At 38.7% G+C, this 16,501-nt stretch overlaps 2 protein-coding genes across 2 annotated transcripts; both read left to right on the forward strand.

The window, feature by feature from the left end:
- Nucleotides 1–5,285: 5,285 nt before the first annotated feature.
- Nucleotides 5,286–6,771, forward strand: EAF02_002757 (uncharacterized protein). Its single transcript, XM_038898805.1, has 4 exons — nt 5,286–5,489; nt 5,597–6,158; nt 6,208–6,240; nt 6,294–6,771. The coding sequence occupies exons 1-4, from the start codon at nt 5,391–5,393 to the stop codon at nt 6,437–6,439; spliced, it is 840 nt and encodes a 279-aa protein (XP_038761093.1). The 5' UTR covers nt 5,286–5,390; the 3' UTR covers nt 6,440–6,771.
- Nucleotides 6,772–14,825: 8,054 nt separating this feature from the next.
- On the forward strand, nt 14,826–15,275 carry EAF02_002758 (uncharacterized protein; the record flags this gene model as incomplete). Its single annotated transcript, XM_038898806.1, has 1 exon — nt 14,826–15,275. The coding sequence occupies one exon, from the start codon at nt 14,826–14,828 to the stop codon at nt 15,273–15,275; it is 450 nt and encodes a 149-aa protein (XP_038761094.1).
- Nucleotides 15,276–16,501: the final 1,226 nt, after the last annotated feature.

Here is a 16,501-nt window from a genome sequence, read left to right on the forward strand (position 1 = left end):
CAAAAGCTTTGTTTTCATTTAAATTACAATAAGCTAGTACTACTACTCTAATTTGTCTCCCCGTATTGCAATTTCCGTTATACAACACTCCACAGCTTTTTGAATAAGGGTAAGAGAAAGCATTTTTTTCGAAATATAACTTTTTAACTTCTTTCACATATTAAGCTATTTCAAGAGTTAATTTTGCTAAAAACTAGTTAAGTTGTAACTTACCTTTATTATGTTGCTGTATTTAACAATAGCCGATTGGTATTGGAGAAATATCTTGTGTATATCCCTGTTAGGCAAGCACTTATATTTATACTTGCTAGCTAGATAAAGCAGATAGCGAAATTGATTAAACGATTGTTCAGAAAGTCAATAGCAAACACTATCTTCCTTATCGGAAATACAACTATATATACAGCTAGTACAAATCCAGCCGTTCTCCCGAATATATTGTTTCTGCTATAATACCGTTTTTTTTAGTAATCTCTTATTTGAAAATCCTTATTTATTGATATTAATAAAGCTAATACTTTTACAATAGGGTATATCGAATTTGCAACCAGATTGACTTTAATACAAGGCCTCCAGAATATCTTCCTCAATTATCTCGCCATCATTTTCGAGATCACAAAAATGATATACCACTATAATCAATTTATCAGCAAACTTCTTTTCGTAATTATCAATACAATCAATTAAGGAATTATATTCTTTCTCCAAATTCTATCTCAAAAAACAATGAAACAGATATATTCAATAAGTATATCAAAGATCGACCCTACTCTTAGATATATTGCCTTCGGTATCTGTAATTACACTTATTAAACAAACCGATTGCAAGCCAAAGATATCAAAAGAAAGTCTCATTTACGTGTATCTTTGTTATCCAACCCATCTTTTTTATCATCCTCCTCCTCACCAATAGAATTACTATTACTCCCACTGCAACTCGACTTTTCCTTTTTTCAATAAAACGCTTGCCTTATATAATAAAAGAGGTAGACACTCTCTTCACCATAAACTATAAAGAAGTATATCAGCAAAGCAAATACAAAAGAAAAATAAACAACTCATTACCACACACACATCCTTCTATTGCTTTAACTACATTAATAATAACTTGCTCTTACTACTGTATTTTCTTAATAATATAAAAGATATATTGATTATTGATTGAGGGATATAAAGAAAATAAATAACCAAAAAAGATTTAAAAAAGAAAGGGAAATTTGGGTAATCTATATACTTCAAAGACTTTATATTATTACTAGACTACAGAACAGTTTCCTCCATTTCCTATACACCTTCCCGTTATGAAAAAAGCAAAATTTGTGTATACGCTTGTTTATTATACTATACTATAATATAAACAATAATGCCTTATTGGAATTGCCGATATATTTATAGATTAGATAATTATAAAACTTGAGAGCAAGCTTTTTCGAAAAGGGGGATAATATTATGGATCGTATCCAATCACAGTTGTGATCGCTTATATATACGTTTGCGTATATATACAATCATGTGTACATAGCTAGTATATAGGAGTACTCTATAAGCGCTTTGCTCTCAATTCTATAGTTATAGATTCTAAGGATAAATTGTATCCTGCTCTTGCAGTTCTTCTAAGGCAAAGTGTCACATTAGTTATTTCTTATTTACTATTTTTTATTTATTATTATATTAAATTATTAATATATTAATAAAGTATATTTGTATTCTAATAAATTCCCTTATAAAATATTCAGTTGTTGATAATATGCTGTTTGGAGAAATCTTGCTTTTTGAAGTTCTGATATTTTGAAGCTAAAGGGAGAGAGTAATATCAAGCTTTTTGGATTTGAAGAATAGTGGATCTCTAATAAAAACTATAATCCAAAAAGATATGGATTTTGGATTCCTAAAGATAGGATAAGATATAAGCAAGCTTGGAATCTATTTTATTATATAGAATGAAAGAAGATTTTTTTCAACTTCTTAAAGAATTCAAAAAAATACTAAAAGCTATAATAAAAGATAATGGTAAATAAAGAAATCCTAATGATTACTTTTTATTCTAATTATATATATTTATCAAATTCTATTTCAATATAGTGTTGCTTTTCTTTCTCTTATATTTTTTGAATTCTTTTCATCTTATAATAATCTCTTTATATAGTCTTTACAATTCCTTGTTGAAAGTAGTCTATAGATTATAACGAAATAGAATCTAATTCATTATTATTTGAATTTATTATTGTATTATTCATAATGCTTGGAATACAATCGATGATACAATCAAATTGAACTTCGAATGAATTTTCTTTAAAGCTATTTTGTCGAATAAAGTTATATAGAGTATATAAAGTATAAACTATATATATTTAAGTTGTATATAGATATTTTTATTATTATATTAGAAATGGAAAGCGTATTTTGAGTACTCCAAAAATTCTCTCAATCTTATTTTGTAAAGAAAAGTATCAAAGGTTGAAAAGCTCTTCTGATATTTTGAGTGTCTTATTGAATCCCAATTACTCTTATAAATAATATCTTATCCCTTTGAATAGAATAAGAATCTGTCTAGTATTTATATATTCTATATTACCTAGATAATAATAACCTTCTGGAATTCATAAACCTTTTGAAATCAAAACATCTAAAAGTACCTTTTGATTATTCACAGAACCTTTCCAATCAGCTAATATATAGCAGAATTATAAATTGAAAATAATTATTGTAAGAATATTCTATACAATATACTCTTTTCGATTGAAATAAGCAGATCAATCTTCAAAAGGTACTGTTACTAAAATAAAGATACTATCGAGAGCTCCTAGGCAATTTGCAAAATATATATAATATTTTTCATCTTCTGCTATTCGAGGAAAAGCGAATTGTATAATTAAATCCAATAGCTTTACTACTAATAGATATAATATTATTATAATATCTAAAACTTGATAAAATTATTTTAAAATGTATTAGAATAAACCAATAAATAGATTTATATAAAATGTTTTTTGTATCTATAAATTGTTTTTTTAGAATGAGAAAAGGCTTTAGCTATACTATATATAGTTCTACACTAGCCTATAATATAAAGAAATACATATAGCTTTTGATCAATTGAAGTATATTAAGAATATTGTAGCTTTGTTTTTTTATAACAAAATTTGATCAAAAATTGAAAAGTGTATAAAGGCATATATAATTGTTCTTAATAATATTAAAAGTATTTAGAATCAAGAAAAGATTGTATTTTAAATTCATTAAAAATATCAGTTCTTTTTTTCGAAATTGGAGTATAATAAAAAGAGTTAATAATAATAGCTAAATTATAAATCAAGATAGGAATAAACTATTCAGAATCATTAATTTTATTGTCGCTTATTGTGAATAAGAAAAAAACAGTTTATAATCTAAATTATTAATAGAATCTAAAGCTATAATAAAAAGAATATTGAAGAATCTATTTTTAAATTAAGCTATATATATTCTAGTATGTGGGGAATAGAAATGTAAAGTAATCTAAATCGAAATCAGAAATGATTTGAAGAAAAATAAAGATATTCTATAAACTTAAATATTTGAAGTACTAATATTATTATAATACTATATGGATATAGAGTAAAAGGCTTATAAAAGTCTATAAAAACGCAGATTATTTGTTAGATTGAAAATAAGGACTGCTTTTTCTAATCCTCGTTTTCAATCTGCGTTTTTATTTTCCTATACAAATTTGATAAAAAACGTGAATTATTTAGTATCATTTTAGAGTAATCTCGCAGAGGAGCGAATAGCCCCTGGCATTGAAGTTAAATTGCTAAATTCGGTCGCGACGATCACGCCGCTCAAATAGTTCCTTATCTTAGCACGTCTAAATACCCTTAGGGAGGTCCAAAACAGACGTTAATTAATATAAATAAATAAAAAAATAAAAATTTTAGAGTAATCTATCTCCTCCTTATCTCGAAATACATTAAATTCATTGAAATACAAATTATTTGACGGAATCCGCAATTTGATATCTAAACATGAATTCAAAATCCGTTTTCAAAAAGAGCGGAATATTCAGCGGATCCAGCGCGGATTTGTACATCCAAACTAGCCCTAACTCTATCGTCTGTGAAGGGGATATGATATTGTACTAGGTATACCCAATATTCTGTAGGACGATTATACTGACAGAGTAGCTATCTTTCATTCTTATGGGATCAGAACAATCCAGAATCTTTTTTCTTTTATCATTAAAGGGAGTTCTCCCGACTCTTTTGTCGACTAATCAGGTATGAGGTTACATTTTGAATTGCTACAAATCGGATGATGTGACCCCCTGAACCAAGGTAATCTATTCAGGATATCAGATCCACTAATTGAGAGCAGATGTACCTTGAACGATTGGACAGGGTGAGATATGAGACCTAGTATATCTAGGATGGTGAGTGCAAACTTCTCAATTACAGTCAATAGCAAAATCTGTTTGGTGTATAGGTATTTACACGAGTCCAGTAGTAAGACCTACTCATTACTTCATAGGGAGCATGAGACTCGTAGCAGTACCGGCATAGACTTCTTGCCGTCAACTTTTTATCAGAACCAGATCATCATCTCAGGCCAAGCATGGCTGATTCCACTGATCTTCTTACAAAGCATTGCCCAAAATGGTAACACCTGCCGTTAGACATCAAGACAGTTGTTGCAGCAGGGATCAAATGCGGAAAATTCGACATTTGTAAGATTTTCCTTTCATGGGGGTCTGTATCTTAGTTTTCGCCGTGAATGAATATATATTTTGAGGTGGTGCAGATGTAGACATGCAGAATCTCTGCGTCACCCTTTGATTCATGAATGTGCCGCCCGTAGCGACATTTAAGCTGTTTTTTTGCAGAGCTATCAACACGGCTCCGCAGGGTCTTCTGTGCAACTGAGCATTCCTTGGGGTAATCCGAGTTAAGCGGGCGGTTTCGGCGTCGGGAGTCTCTCCGACATCAGTTGCCCCGAACTTGCAGATGGCCGGCACACACTTCCGGTCAACCCCCGTACATTACTTGACTAGGATTCAGTCCTTATTACCATAGAATCATTGGTGAAGAAAACACTGCTGCCATCACTTGCTCCCAACCAAATTGAACCAATGTTTGTCACCCCTGCCATATGCAATACTTTCTACTTGCGCCAAATGTTACTGCAACTAGACGCCGATGATATGCATTGAGAGATGCGGGCTTCACAAACCCAAAGTTGGCACTGGCCAATCTTTCGAATCTTGTAAACCCATAGCTTGCCACGCTTTTATACGTAAAGCCCTGCAGGCAACGCGGCTACCTGATAATACCGTAAGTTCGCTATGAGTATCGCAATTCTCTCCATCCATACTGCACGTCCAGTCTTCAAAAAGCGGAAACTCGACAAGCCCCATCATGTCTTCACCTAATCTAGGCCCTTTGGCAATGAGTCAAACAAAAGATGACCTCGTCAAGCATCTGAACATTAGTGCGGAGACGTATACCCTGATGGCGGTAAGCATTCATTTCAACCAAACTACCCTCGTTGACTCAACCTTATCATTGCCAAATTGAGAAAGTTTAATCAATAGAGTGCTTACTTATCTTGGCCACCATTTCAGAAAGAGACAGATGTGGTCTATAGGTGGCTTATTTCTGAGAAATGCCACCTCAAGGGGAATTGCAAAGGGAAACCTCCGTACGATTGGAGCGATATTGTCGAGAGATCGAAAGATGAAGCAATGAAACTGATAGTCCAAAATGGTACTGATCAGACGGCATACTACTGGAACTTAGCCAAGCCGACTCCCGACTGCCCAAACTGGATCGCAAGATGGTTTTTATATCATAAATTTCGCTATCGAGATGGTAGGAACAGAAATATCAGGGCCGATAGTAGGGATACTGCGCCATACAATCCGAAACCCCCTTCGCACCACCATCACAACAATTACCGCCATTCGCACCATTCATACCCTTCACACCATAGAAATGTACAGGTAGATGAGCAATACAGCCACTCTTCGTACTATTCAAGTGCGTCCATGAATACAGGTATGTGTAATGGCTTCTATCCACCAAAGTTATCCACAAAAGCTGGAAGCAAAGAAATGATGTCTGTGTGGAACGTATGCGCGCCATATATCTCGCATAAAAGACCCTTTGTGCAGCAGTTTGCCACTAGTCGATGAGCTAAACCATGGTTTTGGCGCTCTATTCTAACTACCGACAGGAGACAGTCAGGGATACAACTATTCTTCCACTGGTGTGTACCATCTCCGCTTCCCCACTACCTAGAGTACTAACGTATCTTTCCAGAGCCTAGCTCATCTACTAGTCGCTACGCCACCTACTCATCTAGTCAAGCCTATGCACCATCGTCGACGTACGTATCGTATGCGTCATCGCCGATCACCCGAGAGAGTGGACAGACTAAGCCATACGATCCAGTTAGAGATCTTTAGTCGCCCGTAGTACGACTGTACGAGACGCGGCTATATTGGCATACCGCACATGAAGCCATGATGTTATGAGTTCTTGTTACGATAGGATGGAGTTCACGGCAGGCATCAATGCGAGGGGCGCCGGGATGAATTGTTACGATAATCATGGCAATATAGTTACTTGTTCGGTTATTGAGGAATCATTGGTCGACGTCTTACAACATGGGAGTTTTATCTATTTTACTGCTGGGGAGGCATGTCTACGAATGTTCTTTGGATCGGGAATTGACTTCAAAAGTGCTTTAATATCATAATATCAAGACCATCTTCAACCACATCCTCTTTCGCAACCTGCTGATGTTTGTCTCAAGCATACCTTCCTTGATTAAGTGGCCATACCACTGCTTGATTCTCTATCTTACAAGTTTTCTTTGTGATGATTAGCTGTCAGGCATATAGCCATAATGATTATTCATACCAGTGGTGGAATGGAATCAGGTATTTCTAACCTCAGAGCACTCATACGAGCTTTGTGCACTAGAGACATTCGTATTCCTACGGTAGACCATCTTGACGAATAGTATTGCATGGTTTGCGAGTAAAAGTGTGGAAGCCCGTGTTTCTGGACAACAAAACTGGGAAACTTGGGTGGCGGTACCGTATAGAGGGTCCAAAACTTCCTGTCTCGTGTGGCTAGCCATGTTAAAGCCTCATATCTTCTCCACAGCCTGAATATTCAGACTCAAAAGATCTAAGACCGTGCAGCTACCATTATGAGGTATCAACAATTAGACGTTCGATCTTAAGTGTAGCGGCTACTCATAATAACTTAAACCTCTATTCAATTCGAATAGAATATAATCCGCCGCAATAAGAAAACGAAACGAACATAAAGTACTGCTTATACTTCTAGGTTCCTTACTGGTTTGTGATATATACGATCCAGTTGAACACTAATCGAAAGCTAAGCCCCCCTTTAATTTCCTCCCACGCGATCAAAGTTACACATGCACGGCGCGATTATCCGAGCCACCAGTACGTTCTGGGAAAGTTCTCCAGCGATCCGGTAATTTCCGTGCGTCGAGTAGTAGTACTGTGTTGTGCGGCGAGTGGTGAGTCGGTGAGCCCCACGTCTCGTGGAATTATGTCGAGTAATGTTGAGTTCTTTGGGAGTAGTGTGACTGATCCTTTAGTACTGTTGGGGTAGCCAATGTTTTGTTCAGGGTCTTTTGCTGTGGAAAGGTTTCCTATATAGTAGGTTCTGTGTCTTCTCGTCTAGTTAGTATTACTTGGGTAAATCTTGTATGATTTGAAAATAGAAGCTAGTGGACGTCTAAAGAGAGTTCTAGATTATATTTGCTTATCTAGGTAGCTAGATATATGGCTCATCATGGCGTTCAATTTTTCAGAGACATCTATGGTTTCAAAGAGCTCCTAAAGTAAGGTCTGTCGGCGGGACAGTGGCCATATGCAGTTTCTTCTGCCCCGTGGTCCCAAGATGCAGTGTAAACCGAACCCAACGATACACAAGTTATGATTCGTATGAGGTCGATCAAAAGTTTCTATAGGCTGAAACAGTTACCCGATCCTCGCTCTTGGAATTAGATATGCAGTTAGGCGTGGCTTGGAAGCATGGCTCCAGATTCACGAGATCAATGGAGATGCTCAGATCCGATCAACCAGCGATTCGGAGTCTAGGCAGTGCAGTTCAGGCTATTGAAGAGCTTGTTTTATCCCTGCATGCATACGATATATTTCCCCGCTTTGTTCCACTAGCATGCCATGGAAACTTGAAGATTCGAACCCCTTTGCGGGAATCCCAACCATTCTGGCATTTTTCCACTGAACGGCTCCCAACAGTTGTGTTGAAACTTATTGCTAATTATTTGGGCTTAATTTCATGAAGACAAATACTTATATATCACCATATATATTACTATACATAGAATTTGGATTGTGGAGTTACATTAATTGTGAGACAAGCACCTAGATAATCTTTCAAATTGATTTTCAGGTGCCGTCTTGGAAGTATCTGCCAATACATGTTGACTCGCGTAGAGCTTCCCGAATAAATAGATGCGCATCATTCTCATTTTGATCACATTCGTTCTCCACGTGGCTTGCTTAAAAGCCCAGGGCCAGGTCCATCCAATTCCTACAACAGTCGATCACAAAAATTGAGATCTAGAGGATTACACATGCAATAATTTTACTAGTGGTATGTTGCATGATACATGGTGTCAACTTGCTCAATGTACATTATTATCCCATCTGCTTGTAGATAAGAGCAACTCCAACGTTTTCTCAGTAGTTTAATGAGAACTGAAATGTCATTCCCATGTTCGTTTCTAATATACGGAGTATCTAGGTGTTGAGTTTGACGACATACTCGTGGTAATTTTACCCGTAAAGTTATAACGGGTGATTGTCCAACTGAATGGCATTGGTAGTATTCAATAGCAATTAAAAGTTTGGTTGTAAGCAGTGATAGACCAATATGAGGGTTCAAGTATGAAATGTGTATCGTACGTGGAGCGCAGTATCTTCAAGGAAGGAGAACCTGGTAACTTTGCTTGATGTCCTATATTCTGGGAATGAATCAGTGGATTTATCAAACTCTGAAAGAACCCATTTTTGTCTCTAGATATTCTCCTTCAGCTGTCAAGTCATAGGAGACGACAAGCGAGGACGTGCTTTATTAAAAAGACATACTTGCCATCAAAACTCAGGTAGAGTCTACGACCGTGAGGCATCGTATACTCAAAGTAAAGATCGTATAGATGGATAGATGGTGCAGCCTTAGTGCTCGATATGTATTTCTTTTCTGTAAGCTTAATTAGATATGCTCCCAGGACCAGTAATCTTGTTCGTTTGAAATGAATAATGAATCCATGAATCATTTTCCTGTGAGAACATCATTTGTGGATTCTTACTCTCATCGAATGACTTTATTTAAAACATCCAATCTTGATCGAAATAGTGGTGATGTGGAACATGTATGGGTGAGTGCAACATCTGCTGCTGAATACTATGTCACTGGCGCGTTTCGGTGTAGCGAAGGCAGCGCGAGTGATGTTTCTCCGGGGAAATAGCTCAAGATGATGACTATAATGGATGCGATTCCGGATTACAATGAAACTTCTACCCCCTGGATGGCTGGATCCCAGTTCAATCCATGTGTCATTCATCCAGGATAGAAGAAAATTTAATGCTGTTATCTGTACGAGGATCGGATTATACGAACTCTTAAACCCTGGCAGAATACAGTGACATGCGGGTGACACTATCTTTGCAGTTTTTTACAGCTGTGGAATTCCTGCGTTATTACACGAGAAAAGCTTCTACCAAAGGGATTACAACTCACATAGCATATATGGCCCAAGTATATGGTTCAGCTGTCGCCAAGTTTTGAAGGGCCCGCCAAGTAAATCAGTTTCTGGGACAGGATGGATAATAGAGAGATGGATAACGAGCGAATCTTAAATCGAAATGGAAGACGAGTTCCTATGAGCATTACAGTCAATCATCAACAAATATCATCAGAAAGTAATATTGACTTTAATGATTCTATTGAACGAGATTATGTATGTGCTAATCCAGAATCTATGGAATCTAGGTCGAGTGGAAGGTTACAGTCAGAAGCCGAATGACTCAGCATTTAACTTGCGTATCCATCTAGTAGGTACTTATAGATGAGGAGTAGATTGTAACTTTTGGTTGTATCGTGACAAGAAAATCTACATTTCAATCGAAATTCTTTAACAAATCAAGATATTAATATGATGTCTCAAAATATTTATTAATAAGATAACTGTTATTTTTCAAATAAAAAAACTCAGCAAATATTCTAAAGAGACTTAAAATATAAAATTGAGTTATAATCTATTTTCGAAAAATGCTCATTTTCAGATTTTCGTTTATTTTGTGGATTTGGTGTTAGGGGTTTTCTGTCCATTGCGAGGTTGTTCTTCCCTGTTGATGCAAAACATAAATTCAACATCAGATGGATTTGTCTTTCTTGAGAAGACGGAGAAGGAAGAAACATCAAAAGTTTATATCAATTAGTCGTTTCATTCCCGCCACTTTCGTCCTGAAATTTATTCGCCACGAGAATTGGCACGACGAGATCTTCACATTGGTTACTCCAGGGTGGTGATTTGGTCGGCCACCACGAATTCTTATATGCAGATACCTACATCACCCGTCAAAATGCTTGAATTCGAAAGTTCTCATTTATAAAGCTAAGATTCCCCAGATGCTCTAGTCAAAAGTAGCCATACTCATCATTTATTTGGTTTATGAGCGTCAAATATGGAGTGAGCGGAAGTTTCCAACACCTACTTACATTCAGCAGACACGAACACTGCAAACATGAGCTAAATCGGCTTTCTCAATGCTGTAGGAATGCAAGAATATCACCATGACACCATCTACTTTACGTTGGGAAGAAGGCGTAGCTGCCAACATGATCAACAACTTTGAGTGGAGGATCTAAAATCAGATGTTGCCAGTTATGATAGCTCAATGCCGCACAAGTCTTGGCGGTTTAGTAACAGGCTAATTCAAATTGAACCACACCAAAATCTTCGTGCCGATGCGATGGCTAAATGCCAGAATTTATGTGCCGATTCGGCGTCTAAATGATGGAAAACTTGCGGCGCCGATACCGATGCCGATACAGGGTTCGGGCCGGGCCGAGCTCACATAACTTGAAATGCTCATATGTTTCCTGCTTATCGTGAGACGACCACGAGTTTGATCGATTCGACTATCATATCATGAGTGAGTTTCAATATCGGTACTCTCGCTACTGACATAATTACACGATGTACAGCTGGCTGCTTAGAATCCCAAGCATACCTAGGTAGCTCAATCGCAATGATGATCTTCGGCCAATATTGGACGGTCAAGGCCTATCCGAAAGCCAAAGAATTTCCGTATTTTAGTTTGATATCTGAAGATGGATAGATGCATCCGAATGAAACCGGAGTGTTCGACTGGAAAGATATAATACAGTATCACATCTGTCGTTGCTTCTTCGCCTTGTACAACTCTCTCATCATCAAGCGATAGAGTCCACAGCATGCAAAGTTGTGACTGAGCCATTACTTGTACCTCAGGTCTTCTCTGGAAAGAAATATAGACAGCTTTCGATGCTTCGGCTCGAGAATATGACAGAATCTTCAAAGGCTGTTATTCTCTACGAATGTTTGGTTCGAGACTGCTAATTGTGCATTTTGCATGATTCTTTCCAACGGGTACTACATAAGAGCGGCAGGTGAGCGTGATGGAACGGAGCCAAAATTATTTGTTCCAAAACAATAGAATTAGCATTCGTCTCTGAGGCGGGTGGTTTGCCGCTTCGATACACACCGACGTGGGACACATATTGAATCGATTTTTGAAGCAGTGGTGACTTGCGGGCGAATAACGTGCGGGGATTCATGCGCCCGAACATTGATCAACCAAGCTTAGACGGGTATGATAGGGCTACGAGGAGGTTCCTAATAGCCAGACGAATACAGTCGTGTGAGACTAGTCCAGGGCCGCAGTTCTCTCGGGTTGTTGGGAATCACTGGGAATCACTGCAAGTGTACCAGTCAGATTGTCAATTAACTTTAACTACCTAGCTAGAACTTCCATCTACTCACAATAGACCTCCATCTCCATTCAAAATATACAGCACTACTTCTTTCCAAACAAACCCTAACGGTCTGCTAAGACTACTTCCAACGTGTGTTCCCTTGTCAGGAATACTTTTGAACTTTTAGCGAAATCTTTTTCCCATCTTTACATGGAAGTAAAAAGGTCAGATGGTATATACCTACATATACATGTTGTTGAATTTCTAAGAAGCTTGCATGGTGATTAGCTGATAGAAGATACCAGAAGAACAGAGGAACAGCACGGTACGGAATTGGACTCGAAGTAGTGCTGTGATGGATACTTCTGAACTAGTATTGAAGCTTTTCTAGAAGTTCATTGGCTCTTAAGTTTATCATAGTTCTTCCTTCTACACTTCTATAACATATAGAAAGTGTAATAGACATTCTAGTGTTTCAATGTTCTGGCGGATGTAGAGGCGGGAACTAAAGACCTTGTGTCTGCAAGTCTTTAAGGATCACATGAAAACTGTAGTTAAAGGTTCAACAAATGCCCCCCCAAAGAGGCTTCAATACAAGCAAGAGATTCACTGTTTTCATTTGAATCGAACCAAGTTTTGGAAGGATTCTCTTTACTAGTTCTTGTGACAATCCTTGTAGAAGTAATCTAACAAGAGAATTTTTCTTTGCTTTGCCTCGATTTTAATTTTATTATGATGCTGTTGCCATGCAAGCTTTTGGGCATTATTCACTTTGAGTTGAACCAAGGCTTTTGATTAGTTATCCATTATTCTGCATCCATCCTTTTCTTTCCAAGAGTTTCTAGAAATCTCTTGGTAGTAGGTAAGGGCGTAGATTTATGTTGATAATAGTATGAAATTCAAAAACACTCAATGTTGTCTTAGCAATACACAACGCTTTACTTGACTTGAATAAATCCACAAACATGAAGTGCATACCCATATATCTAAATATCTAATGAGATATTGGTTGTAAAGAAATATCTGCATGCTTGATAAATACCTAGCAGAAAGTCATCTTAAAAAAGCCACAAAAGATAGCAGGAAAATGTTTTCATATTCACTCATCTTCATCCTCGGAGATGACTTCAAGATTCCAGAGTGGTGAGGGGTAATGTTCTTGGTCAAACCTGTTTGTTAATCTATCAAGGGAAAGAAGCTATCTGGTAGTTATTGAATGACCTGTTTCTGTTCAATATAGATATCCAGAGGCTCCCTTTTCTGAACAAGAAAATAGCTTCTGTGAAAGATGATTCTAATTCCGATTCTTCTACCAAACAGCAAGTTCAACCCAGATCATGTTTACTATTGCAGATATTCACGCGTCCAAAGCGATGACAAAGAAACACACAGCCTTTCTAAAATGACTCAGAGCCTCAGAACCTTGTTGTCCTCAAATTAAACTCATGTGGACACCGGCTCAGAATGATCCGAGGAGCTTCAACTATCAAGTCTCCTCTGGAAAGCCAATAGAAATGGTCTATTAGCCGAGGAAAAACTTGCTCAGCGCACTTTCTTATATTTACCTCCCGACCCTTCGAGTTTTCCTTTTTCTTCTTCCTTTTTCTTTCCAACAAACCGCGCAACCACGAATGTAAGTAAAATTCCTGGGAGCTCCTGTCTTGATGGGTTTTGACTAACTGCAATATAGCGACGATACAGAACAACTTTGCACTACAAGATCTTTGCTATCTTCTCGCTGCTGTCTTCTCACATTCGTATTCTCGCTGCCGTTTTCTCACAATAGTCTTTTCGCAGTCTTCCTCTCACCGTCGTATTCTCATAATCTGTAAGTCTTCAAACTCTCCTCCTTATGTCTATTATCAAAACACACCACATTGTATTGGCATAGCTTGGAAATTGCGCGCTTTCAACCTATTCTGTGCAACTCAATATCCATGTTGCACCAGAGTAGCAAGAAAGTTGAAGGTGCGCTATCTACTTTGCTTGTTGCACTGTCTTTCGTTGCGCCAGTTCAAATTGCACATCGCAGAGCACCAAAAGAACTATCTTCCTTGAATTTCCATCCTATCTTCTGCGTTTTGAAAGAGGATTGACAACTGGCTCACTTTGATCTGTTCTGCCAATGGCATTATCACTCATTTTGCCAATGGAAACCTCGCTGAAAACAGCTCTCAAGACTTCCCTTTTCTTCACTTTACATCCGATCGCTCTTATCTTGAGAAGAGGACAGCAGCTGGCTAGCTTTGATTTCATCTGCGTAAAGCAGTGTAAGTCAATGTGCCGGTTGAGACTGTACTTCAAGCTATAGCGGAAAAAAACTCTCCTCCACCACTTCCCATCCTGTTTCCTGCATTTCAAAAGAAAGATCGATTATTGGTTTATTTTGATCTGTTCTGCATATAGCAGTATTGGTCAAACTTCTGGTTGAAACCTGGCTTTAAATATCACCAGATAAACTCTTTCTTCTCTACTCCTCTTTGCACCGCTGGTTCTTCAAGAGAAATTTGAAACCTGGAACTTGTCAGTCAGTCTTGCTGAGTCAGTTTTGCTCAATATGTGAGTTCACGCTACGCATCGAGAAGCTCCAAAAGACCATATTTCTCCACTTTCAAGCTCAAATCTACCTCTTTCAAGTGAAATCCAACAACTTCAAGTTTTGGTGCCATCTAACCTAATCAACACATCTTGAACCACGAGCTTCACTTGACCTCTCTGCTTTCATGTATTGTTTTCATCTTCCAATATTCTTCTCAACTTTCATTTGTCTACCAATAGACCTGGGCCTCGCTAATACAAGTCATTTTATAGTCATCATTCACAATGGCACCCGTTCGTCGCCGCGCTGCTGCCAAGGAGCCTGCTGACAAGAAGCCTGCTGTCAAGAAGCCTGCTGAAAAGAAGCCTCGCCCCCGCAATGTGGCCAAGATTAGAATCGACGACACAATCGCGCGCTGTCCCGGAGGTACGCCAGCGTACCAGCACCGGAAGGAGTTCCTTCTCATTCGTCCCTCTTGCACCGAGGCCGAAGTGAAGATGGCACGCGGGGCCGACTACAAGCCGCTGCGTACCTATAAAAACCTCCCGGCTGGAAAAAAGAAGGCGGTTCGCCTTACTCGGGAAGAGTACTGCGTGATTCGGGATTGGCGAATTCGGAACGGGGTGGCTCCCTTCAGAAAGCCAAAGTTTGACACCAAGTGGGGTTGGAACCATGAAGACGCGTGGGACGTCTATTACATGACCCACACCCATGAAGATCCATCCTACCGTTAGACTTTGGTGGCCTTACGGGCACTGGTGAGGAGAATCGTGGCTTTTCCCCTCGTCTTAGTATGCCATCAGGATGTATATACGTGTACCTAGTAGGACTGTACGAACGGTACGTATCACTCGCTTGGTGGAGGAACGGGCAGGGTCCGGCGTGGTTCTCGGGGATTCTCGTAATGCGAAGCAGGATTCTATTGTATTTAATTTCTTTGGTAGATAGCGTCGGAAATGGTGTTATGCATGGCAGAATTTTTGTAACAATGGTATATGTGGAGGATATTGGTTGGGGGACCCTGGAACTGGGCTGGCGTTGTATTATGGTATATTTGGAGGATTTGGCTGGAGACCCTGGGAGCGGGCTGTTCTTTTAAGGCATATGAGGGAGATTGGGGGTCATGTCCCAGTTCTCCAGGAATTTGAAATTTGGTGGTGGTGGAGTCTTCTTTTTCGTGGTGTTCGATTAGCTGCCTTTGGATTGGTCTCGCCAACCATCCAGGAACTACGACACACCCTACTGCACCAGAAAGCATTGTCATCGCTCGACCCTGGTCCTCCTCCGCAATCCAAGAGCCACCATCGATCTCATTGCACCACACCAGTTGGAGAGGTCGGACAAGGTGTCCTGCGGCCGAAACTCGAACCATGACAAAGACATGGTGTCTTCTCCTCTCCTATCCGATCGTGTAGCCTCACACCAAGCTGATGAAACTCGAACAATGGTCGTTCCTTCCGTGTCCTCCTCAAACTCGCTGCTGCAATCAATCCACCAACAAAACAAGCAGAAGATTCGATGTTCAACGCAACAGACACCCCGACTCACAAGAACTCGCGGAACAACCCACACACACACCACATCATCTATCACCTCCATCTTCGATTCGCTTTTCCACACAATCTCTTCATCGTCTGTATGCGTATAAGTCTGTACGCGCACCTCCAGGTCTTACCTCTTCTCATCTGCAGCTCTCCACTCTCCACCTCCACATCACTTCTCGAGCTTCGCAGCGTCTCTCATTCTAATCGCAACAATCCAATCTCGCATCAAGACTCAATCAATGCAGCCATGATTCCGACACGCGATGACATGACAGACACAACTTCACACACTTTCAAACAATGTGTTTTCTATTTCCTGTTGCTTAGTACACGATGGACTGACGGGTTGATTGACAGAAGGAACGAAGGATAAAAATCAGAAAAACATTTTTCTCTTCAGATTCTTCCCCAAAGGC

This window comes from Botrytis sinoallii, assembly GCF_014898435.1.
Source record: "Botrytis sinoallii strain Bc 23 chromosome Unknown BSIN_004, whole genome shotgun sequence".
NCBI classification, from domain to species: domain Eukaryota; kingdom Fungi; phylum Ascomycota; class Leotiomycetes; order Helotiales; family Sclerotiniaceae; genus Botrytis; species Botrytis sinoallii.